The sequence below is a fragment of the Phyllobates terribilis genome, unplaced genomic scaffold (genome assembly GCF_046119375.1).
Source record: "Phyllobates terribilis strain yellow unplaced genomic scaffold, ASM4611937v1 Scaffold_12__6_contigs__length_324123572, whole genome shotgun sequence".
Lineage (NCBI taxonomy): Eukaryota > Metazoa > Chordata > Amphibia > Anura > Dendrobatidae > Phyllobates > Phyllobates terribilis.
In genome coordinates, this window is record NW_027362772.1 from 15,558,703 (window position 1) to 15,569,930 (window position 11,228).

The following is an 11,228-nucleotide window of genomic DNA, read 5'->3' on the forward strand; positions in this document are numbered from 1 at the left end:
TGTGGAAGAGCAGTATTGTGAAAGCACTGTATGTATATGTATTCTGTAGACACAGTATGACAGTAATATGTGAACACCATATTACAGTATTATCAAGACAGTATATATGTATAATGAAATGTATGGAAGTATTTTGTGGACTCCAAATAGCAATATTGTGTAGACAGCTCATTATTTTATTCTGTAGGTATTATACTGTATAGCAGTAACATGTAGGCACTGTTTGGCAGTATTACTAGTAGTCTTATGTAGGCATTGGTTGGTACAATCATGGGATCAGTGCACATCTGAGGCACTGGATATTATGCATGCACTGTATTTACAGGGTTAAATAAACATTGAATAACAGTATCATGAAGTAACAACATGGCAGGATTATCTAGACTTCACACTATCTGACAGTATCATTTCTACAGAATCCATATGGCAATATGGTGTAGATACATTATGGTATTATTCTGAGGTAATGAATGGAAGTAATATACAGGCAATGTATGGGACTATTAATCATCTCCTACACATTCCTCTGTCCTCACTGGAATCCTGGGTCTCCATTATCCTCTATAAATCAGAAATATGATGAATGTACACAGTGACTCCACTAGCAGAATAGTGAGTGCAGCTCTGGAGTATAATACAGGAGGTAACTCAGGATCAGTAATGTATGTACACAGTGACTGCACCTGCAGAATAGTGAGTGCAGCTCTGGAGTATAATACAGGATGTAACTCAGGATCAGTAATGTAATGTATGTACACAGTGACTGCACCAGCAGAATAGTGAGTGCAGCTCTTGGGTATAATACAGGATGTAACTCAGGATCAGTAATGTAATGTATGTACACAGTGACTGCACCAGCAGAATAGTGAGTGCAGCTCTGGAGTATAATACAGGATGTAACTCAGGATCAGTAATGTAATGTATGTACACGGTGACACCACCAGCAGAATAGTGAGTGCAGCTCTGGAGTATAATACAGGATGTAACTCAGGATCAGTAATGTAATGTATGTACACAGTGACTGCACCAGCAGAATAGTGAGTGCATCTCTGGAGTATAATACAGGATGTAACTCAGGATCAGTAATGTAATGTATGTACACAGTGACGGCACCAGCAGAATAGTGAGTGAAGCTCTGGAGTATAATACAGGATGTGACTCAGGATCAGTAATGTAATGTATGTACACAGTGACTCCACCAGCAGAATAGTGAGTGCAGCTCTGGGGTATAATACAGGATGTAACTCAGGATCAGTAATGTAATGTATGTACACAGTGACTGCACCAGCAGAATAGTGAGTGCAGCTCTGGAGTATAATACAGGATGTAACTCAGGATCAGTAATGTAATGTATGTACACAGTGACTGCACCTGCAGAATAGTGAGTGCAGCTCTGGAGAATAATACAGGATGTAACTCAGGATCAGTAATGTAATGTATGTACACAGTGACTCCACCAGCAGAATAGTGAGTGCAGCTCTGGAGTATAATACAGGATGTAACTCAGGATCAGTAATGTAATGTATGTACACAGTGACTGCACCAGCAGAATAGTGAGTGCAGCTCTGGAGTATAATACAGGATGTAACTCAGGATCAGTAATGTAATGTATGTACACAGTGACTGCACCAGCAGAATAGTGAGTGCAGCTCTGGAGTATAATACAGGATGTAACTCAGGATCAGTAATGTAATGTATGTACACGGTGACTGCACCAGCAGAATAGTGAGTGCAGCTCTGGAGTATAATACAGGATGTAACTCAGGATCAGTAATGTAATGTATGTACACAGTGACTGCACCAGCAGAATAGTGAGTGCAGCTCTGGAGTATAATACAGGATGTAACTCAGGATCAGTACAGGATCAGTAATGTAATGTATGTACACAGTGACTCCACTAGCAGAATAGTGAGTGCAGCTCTGGAGTATAATACAGGAGGTAACTCAGGATCAGTAATGTAATGTATGTACACAGTGACTGCACCAGCAGAATAGTGAGTGCAGCTCTGGAGTATAATACAGGATGTAACTCAGGATCAGTAATGTAATGTATGTACACAGTGACTGCACCAGCAGAATAGTGAATGCAGCTCTGGAGTATAATACAGGATGTAACTCAGGATCAGTACAGGATCAGTAATGTAATGTATGTACACAGTGACTGTACCAGCAGAATAGTGAGTGCAGCTCTGGAATATAATACAGGATGTAACTCAGGATCAGTACAGGATCAGCACCAGCAGAATAGTGAGTGCAGCTCTGGAGTATAATACAGGATGTAACTCAGGATCAGTAATGCAATGTATGTACACAGTGACTGCACCTGCAGAATAGTGAGTGCAGCTCTGGAGTATAATACAGGATGTAACTCAGGATCAGTAATGTAATGTATGTACACAGTGACTGCACCAGCAGAATAGTGAGTGCAGCTCTGGAGAATAATACAGGATGTAACTCAGGATCAGTAATGTAATGTATGTACACAGTGACTCCACCAGCAGAATAGTGAGTGCAGCTCTGGAGTATAATACAGGATGTAACTCAGGATCAGTAATGTAATGTATGTACACAGTGACTGCACCAGCAGAATAGTGAGTGCAGCTCTGGAGTATAATACAGGATGTAACTCAGGATCAGTAATGTAATGTATGTACACAGTGACTGCACCAGCAGAATAGTGAGTGCAGCTCTGGAGTATAATACAGGATGTAACTCAGGATCAGTACAGGATCAGTAATGTAATGTATGTACACAGTGACTCCACTAGCAGAATAGTGAGTGCAGCTCTGGAGTATAATACAGGAGGTAACTCAGGATCAGTAATGTAATGTATGTACACAGTGACTGCACCAGCAGAATAGTGAGTGCAGCTCTGGAGTATAATACAGGATGTAACTCAGGATCAGTAATGTAATGTATGTACACAGTGACTGCACCAGCAGAATAGTGAGTGCAGCTCTGGAGTATAATACAGGATGTAACTCAGGATCAGTACAGGATCAGTAATGTAATGTATGTACACAGTGACTGTACCAGCAGAATAGTGAGTGCAGCTCTGGAATATAATACAGGATGTAACTCAGGATCAGTACAGGATCAGCACCAGCAGAATAGTGAGTGCAGCTCTGGAGTATAATACAGGATGTAACTCAGGATCAGTAATGCAATGTATGTACACAGTGACTGCACCTGCAGAATAGTGAGTGCAGCTCTGGAGTATAATACAGGATGTAACTCAGGATCAGTAATGTAATGTATGTACACAGTGACTGCACCAGCAGAATAGTGAGTGCAGCTCTGGAGAATAATACGGGATGTAACTCAGGATCAGTAATGTAATGTATGTACACAGTGACTCCACCAGCAGAATAGTGAGTGCAGCTCTGGAGTATAATACAGGATGTAACTCAGGATCAGTAATGTAATCTATGTACACAGTGACTGCACCAGCAGAATAGTGAGTGCAGCTCTGGAGTATAATACAGGATGTAACTCAGGATCAGTAATGTAATGTATGTACACAGTGACTGCACCAGCAGAATAGTGAGTGCAGCTCTGGAGTATAATACAGGATGTAACTCAGGATCAGTAATGTAATGTATGTACACGGTGACTGCACCAGCAGAATAGTGAGTGCAGCTCTGGAGTATAATACAGGATGTAACTCAGGATCAGTAATGTAATGTATGTACACAGTGACTGCACCAGCAGAATAGTGAGTGCAGCTCTGGAGTATAATACAGGATGTAACTCAGGATCAGTAATGTAATGTATGTACACAGTGACTGCACCAGCAGAATAGTGAGTGCAGCTCTGGAGTATAATACAGGATGTAACTCAGGATCAGTACAGGATCAGTAATGTAATGTATGTACACAGTGACTCCACTAGCAGAATAGTGAGTGCAGCTCTGGAGTATAATACAGGAGGTAACTCAGGATCAGTAATGTAATGTATGTACACAGTGACTGCACCAGCAGAATAGTGAGTGCAGCTCTGGAGTATAATACAGGATGTAACTCAGGATCAGTAATGTAATGTATGTACACAGTGACTGCACCAGCAGAATAGTGAGTGCAGCTCTGGAGTATAATACAGGATGTAACTCAGGATCAGTACAGGATCAGTAATGTAATGTATGTACACAGTGACTGTACCAGCAGAATAGCGAGTGCAGCTCTGGAATATAATACAGGATGTAACTCAGGATCAGTACAGGATCAGCACCAGCAGAATAGTGAGTGCAGCTCTGGAGTATAATACAGGATGTAACTCAGGATCAGTAATGCAATGTATGTACACAGTCATTTCACTAGCAGAATAGTGAGTGCAGCTCTGGAGTATAATACAGGATGTAACTCAGGATCAGTAATGTAATGTATGTGCACAGTGACTGCACCAGCAGAATAGTGAGTGCAGCTCTGGAGTATAATACAGGATGTAACTCAGGATCAGTAACGTAATCTATGAACACAGTGACTGCACCAGCAGAATAGTGAGTGCAGCTCTGGAGTATAATGCAGGATGTAACTCAGGATCAGTAATGTAATGTATGTACACAGTGACTGCACCAGCAGAATAGTGAGTGCAGCTCTGGAGTATAACACAGAATGTAACTCAGGATCAGTAATGTAATGTATGTACACAGTGACTGCACCAGCAGAATAGTGAGTGCAGCTCTGGAGTATAATACAGGATGTTACTCAGGATCAGTAATGTAATGTATGTACACAGTGACTGCACCAGCAGAATAGTGAGTGCAGCTCTGGAGTATAATACAGGAGGTAACTCAGGATCAGTAATGTATGTACACAGTGACTGCACCAGCAGAATAGTGAGTGCAGCTCTGTAGTATAATACAGGATGTAACTCAGGATCAGTAATGTAATGTATGTTCACAGTGACTGCACCGGTAGAATAGTGAGTGCAGCTCTGGAGTATAATACAGGATGTTACTCAGGATCAGTAATGTAATGTATGTACACAGTGACTGCACCAGCAGAATAGTGAGTGCAGCTCTGGAGTATAATACAGGAGGTAACTCAGGATCAGTAATGTATGTACACAGTGACTGCACCAGCAGAATAGTGAGTGCAGCTCTGTAGTATAATACAGGATGTAACTCAGGATCAGTAATGTAATGTATGTTCACAGTGACTGCACCGGTAGAATAGTGAGTGCAGCTCTGGAGTATAATACAGGATGTTACTCAGGATCAGTAATGTAATGTATGTACACAGTGACTGCACCAGCAGAATAGTGAGTGCAGCTCTGGAGTATAATACAGGATGTAACTCAGGATCAGTAATATAATGTATGTACACAGTAACTGCACCAGCAGAATAGTGAGTGCAGCTCTGGGGTATAATACAGGATGTAACTCAGGATCAGTAATCTAATGTATGTACACAGTAACTGCACCAGCAGAATAGTGAGTGCAGCTCTGGAGAATAATACAGGATGTAACTCAGGATCAGTAATATAATGTACTGTTTCTGCTGACAAAAAGTCCAGTGATTATTTTCTAACATCGCCTCTTTAGTAACATACATATAGTGTGACGTTTATTCTCTTGCTCAGTCAGCAGTGTAATAGGGGCTCTTTAAGACATGCAAAAATTTGCAAAAGAATTCCCATTCTGTAGAACTCCACCCCTGCACATAAAGCCGAGCACAGCAGAGTGCGCAGAGCAGAAGTAGAGAAAGAGCTTCACTGAAGTCTACTGCAACAGCGAATGGAAGGAGACGGCAAGAAAATGTATCAGCCGACTAATGTGGTGACCATGCAACCGGGGCCGGTGGCCTACCAGACCCCACAGAAGGATTATCTGGTGTGGTCCATCATCAACCTGATCTGTTGCTGCCTGCCTCTAGGACTGGCGGCCATCATCTTCTCCATCAAGGTAACTATGTAAGATCCTGATAGTAGAAGATGCATTATTATTATTATTATTATTATTATTATTATTAACATTACTATCACTTTTTATGTATATATATATATTTTCTTTAATTTTTATTTCCTTTTTATCTACTTTTTTTTTTCTTGTGTTGTTTTTCCTCTGCATCCCCTTCTTATTTTATTGTATTTCTTGTTTGCTTTTCCATTTCCTCTTTTGTTTCTTGTTACATTTCCCATGTCTCTGTCTCTGATGTTTCCTCTTCTCCCTGTTTTCTGGCTCTGATGTGCTGATGCTGGCAGGTTACAGAACTTGTAGTGACAGGAGGTGGAGGTCTCTGCTGGAAGATTGCAGGGAGGGAAGCCTGGAAGTGTTGATAATGACCATCAAATGTGTGCAGCAGAGGGGGCTCCGGGCTGCAGCCCACCATGTTTTCATGCCTTTTCTGCCAGCAGCTCTGGTTTCTGCTCCCCCTCCTACATCATGACCCCACCCCTGTCCTAACAGATCAACACTGTGAGCTGCAGTTCTCTGCTTCTTCCACTTTGCCATTCTCAAAATTGTCACCTCCCTACTAGAATTTGTTTCTCTCCTGAAACACTCTGTGCTACTGTGACACCCTGCTTTTTTAACAAAGTAAATCTCAGTTTACTTTGACGAGATCAGCTCACTCCTCTCCTGACATCCTCTGCGCTGCTGGGGACCCTGCTCCTTCTACTATGTAACTCTCACTCCTCTCCTGACATCCTCTGTGCTGCTGGGGACACTGCTCCTTCTACTATTAACTCTCACTCCTCTCCTGACATCCTCTGTGCTGCTGGGGACCCTGCTCCTTCTACTATGTAACTCTCAGTCCTCTCCTGACATCCTCTGTGCTGCTGGGGACCCTGCTCCTTCTACTATGTAACTCTCACTCCTCTCCTGACATCCTCTGTGCTGCTGGTGACCCTGCTCCTTCTACTATGTAACTCTCACTCCTCTCCTGACATCCTCTGTGCTGCTGGGGACCCTGCTCCTTCTACTATGTAACTCTCACTCCTCTCCTGACATCCTCTGTGCTGCTGGGGACCCTGCTCCTTCTACTATTAACTCTCACTCCTCTCCTGACATCCTCTGTGCTGCTGGGGACCCTGCTCCTTCTACTATGTAACTCTCACTCCTCTCCTGACATCCTCTGTGCTGCTGTGGACCCTGCTCCTTCTACTATTAACTCTCACTCCTCTCCTGACATCCTCTGTGCTGCTGGGGACCCTGCTCCTTCCACAAGATCATCTCACTCCTCTCCTGACATCCTCTGTGCTGCTGTGGACCCTGCTCCTTCTACTATTAACTCTCACTCCTCTCCTGACATCCTCTGTGCTGCTGTGGACCCTGCTCCTTCTACTATTAACTCTCACTCCTCTCCTGACATCCTCTGTGCTGCTGTGGACCCTGCTCCTTCTACTATTAACTCTCACTCCTCTCCTGACATCCTCTGTGCTGCTGTGGACCCTGCTCCTTCTACTATTAACTCTCACTCCTCTCCTGACATCCTCTGTGCTGCTGGGGACCCTGCTCCTTCTACTATTAACTCTCACTCCTCTCCTGACATCCTCTGTGCTGCTGAGGACCCTGCTCCTTCTACTATGTAACTCTCACTCCTCTCCTGACATCCTCTGTGCTGCTGTGGACCCTGCTCCTTCTACTATTAACTCTCACTCCTCTCCTGACATCCTCTGTGCTGCTGTGGACCCTGCTCCTTCTACTATGTAACTCTCACTCCTCTCCTGACATCCTCTGTGCTGCTGGGGACCCTGCTCCTTCTACTATTAACTCTCACTCCTCTCCTGACATCCTCTGTGCTGCTGGGGACCCTGCTCCTTCTACTATGTAACTCTCACTCCTCTCCTGACATCCTCTGTGCTGCTGTGGACCCTGCTCCTTCTACTATTAACTCTCACTCCTCTCCTGACATCCTCTGTGCTGCTGGGGACCCTGCTCCTTCCACAAGATCATCTCACTCCTCTCCTGACATCCTCTGTGCTGCTGGGGACCCTGCTCCTTCTACTATTAACTCTCACTCCTCTCCTGACATCCTCTGTGCTGCTGTGGACCCTGCTCCTTCTACTATTAACTCTCACTCCTCTCCTGACATCCTCTGTGCTGCTGTGGACCCTGCTCCTTCTACTATTAACTCTCACTCCTCTCCTGACATCCTCTGTGCTGCTGTGGACCCTGCTCCTTCTACTATTAACTCTCACTCCTCTCCTGACATCCTCTGTGCTGCTGGGGACCCTGCTCCTTCTACTATTAACTCTCACTCCTCTCCTGACATCCTCTGTGCTGCTGAGGACCCTGCTCCTTCTACTATGTAACTCTCACTCCTCTCCTGACATCCTCTGTGCTGCTGTGGACCCTGCTCCTTCTACTATTAACTCTCACTCCTCTCCTGACATCCTCTGTGCTGCTGTGGACCCTGCTCCTTCTACTATTAACTCTCACTCCTCTCCTGACATAGTCCTGTCCACAGCAGCACAGAGTATCTCACTCCATTATTGAAATACCCTGTGCTGCAGGGTTCTCGGCTTCTTCCATTATGTGATTCTCAAATTGTGACCTCCCAACAAAAATTCATTTCTCTCCTGAAACACTCTGTACTGCTGTGAGACCCTTCTTCATTGATAATGCAATTTCTAATGTGTTTTTTCCCACAAGATCATCATAATATTCTCCTAAAATACTCTGTGCTGCTGTGTTATTTGCTACTACCAGGCAAAAAACCTCCCTGCTTCCATCATGACCCCACCCCTGTCCTACCAGATCAATACTATGGGCTGCAGGGTTCTCTGCTTCCTCCACTATCAAACGGTGACCTCTTACTAGGTTTCACTTCTCTCCTGAAACAATCTGTGCTGCTGTGGACCCTGCTCCTTCCACTAGATCAGCTCACTCTTCTCCTGACATACTTTGTGCTACAGGTTACAATGCATAAAATTATTTTCTCTCCTGAAACACTCTGTGCTGCTTTGACACCCTGCTGGATCCACAATATAAATCTCAGTCATTTGACCCTTACATGACCAGTGTACTCTTTCTGCTGAAACACTGTAACTCTTAAATCTGCTTTCTCCAAGGTCAGCTTAACCTCCTAAAATACTCTGTGCTGCTGTGGTCTTTGTTTCTTGTAACAATGTAATTGGTCTCAGCTCCTTCCGCTCCTGACATACTCTGTGCTGCTGGGTTATTTTCTCCTACCACTAATTACCTGGCAATTTGTCCCACGCCTACAAGATCAGCCCTCTCCTCCTTTCCTGAAATACTCTGTGCTGCTGTGGACCCTGCTTTATAAGATCGGCCATCTCCTCCTTTCCTGAAATACTCTGTGCTGCTGTGGACCCTGCTTTATAAGATCGGCCATCTCCTCCTTTCCTGAAATACTCTGTGCTGCTGTGGACCCTGCTTTATAAGATCGGCCATCTCCTCCTTTCCTGAAATACTCTGTGCTGCTGTGGACCCTGCTTTATAAGATCGGCCATCTCCTCCTTTCCTGAAATACTCTGTGCTGCTGTGGACCCTGCTTTATAAGATCGGCCATCTCCTCCTTTCCTGAAATACTCTGTGCTGCTGTGGACCCTGCTTTATAAGATCGGCCATCTCCTCCTTTCCTGAAATACTCTGTGCTGCTGTGGACCCTGCTTTATAAGATCGGCCATCTCCTCCTTTCCTGAAATACTCTGTGCTGCTGTGGACCCTGCTTTATAAGATCAGCCCTCTCCTCCTTCCCTGAAATACTCTGTGCTGCTGTGGTCTTCGCTTCTTGCAACAATGTAATTAGTCTCAGCAGCACCCTTGGCTCCTGACATACTCTGTGCTGCTGTTACCAATAATTACCTGGTAATTTGTGCCACTCCTACAAGATCAGCCCTCTCCTCCTTTCCTGAAACACTCTGTGCTGCTGAATACCGGCCTTCTAACACCATTTAGCTCTTTACTTTGCGACTCCTCTTCCTTTTCTGTCATACAGCATCTTCGCACAAGATCAGCCATCTCCTGACACACTATGTGCTGCTGTGAGCATAATGCAGATACATCTGACACTTGCAGGGGGGCAGGAGATCTGCGCTCGCGGAGCCCCCCAGAGCGAACGTTGCACAATAGTTTATAAGAGAAAGATTCCATAGGATTCTGCCAACAGAACCTCGCACGAAATATCCGCGCCCTGAACTCGGGAGGATAAATGCGGCGGATTGTGGATCGCACATGTGGAAACGGTCACACAAACAAAAGCAGCATTGTACGGCCTGGCATGGACGGAAAGGCGCCGTCCCCTGGCAGTCACTTCTGTGTGAGCCCCTTGTGTGCAGATCTGCGTCATTAGTAAGGGCTATTAAAGGGACAGTGACCCCATAACAAGAAGAATCTTAATATATATAGCGTCAACATATTCCGCAGCGCTTTACAATTCAGAGGTTCATATACAACAGTCATAAGTAACATAAAGATAATACCCCATAGAAACAATGCACAGATAAGGAAAGTTCATGAAGGACAACTCCCTAAAAGCGATGCCGATATTGTCTGCCATTGATGAGTCTCTCCTCCTCTTCCTCCGCAGACCCGCGATGCCACGCACCAGAATAACTCGCTCCTGGCCGCCAAGCACTCGCGTACAGCCTACGCCCTGAACGTCTCCGCCACAGTCATCGGCGTCATCTTGACCATCGTCTTCTTGGTCATTTATTTCCTTGTGCTTTTCCATTACAAGGACAAAATGATGCCCCCCCACTAACAAAAAGCGACAGGCACCTGCGGTATCGGCATCAGAATAACCCCCCCACCCCCGATAAGGAATAAATGGAAATAAAACCCTGTAAAATGAGCTGCGTGTGGTGTCATGTGTCATGCGGAGGTAATGCTACAATCACTATGGGTCTAGCTGGGCTGCTGCAGGGATAACATTACTATGGGTCCAGCTGGGCTGCTGCAGGGATAACATTACTATGGGTCCAGCTGGGCTGCTGCAGGGATAACATTACTATGGGTCCAGCTGGGCTGCTGCAGAGATAACATTACTATGGGTCCAGCTGGGCTGCTGCAGGGATAACATTACTATGGGTCCAGCTGGGCTGCTGCAGGGATAACATTACTATGGGTCCAGCTGGGCTGCTGCAGGGATAACATTACTATGGGTCCAGCTGGGCTGCTGCAGGGATAACATTACTATGGGTCCAGCTGGGCTGCTGCAGGGATAACATTACTATGGGTCCAGCTGGGCTGCTGCAGGGATAACATTACTATGGGTCCAGCTGGGCTGCTGCAGGGATAACATTACTATGGGTCCAGCTGGGCT

General features: G+C 45.1%; 1 protein-coding gene across 1 annotated transcript; it reads left to right on the forward strand.

The window, feature by feature from the left end:
* Positions 1 to 5,638: 5,638 nt before the first annotated feature.
* LOC141171917 (dispanin subfamily A member 2b-like) lies at positions 5,639 to 10,751 on the forward strand. The gene is made up of 2 exons (XM_073655571.1): positions 5,639 to 5,902; positions 10,494 to 10,751. The coding sequence occupies exons 1-2, from the start codon at positions 5,735 to 5,737 to the stop codon at positions 10,665 to 10,667; spliced, it is 342 nt and encodes a 113-aa protein (XP_073511672.1). The 5' UTR covers positions 5,639 to 5,734; the 3' UTR covers positions 10,668 to 10,751.
* Positions 10,752 to 11,228: the final 477 nt, after the last annotated feature.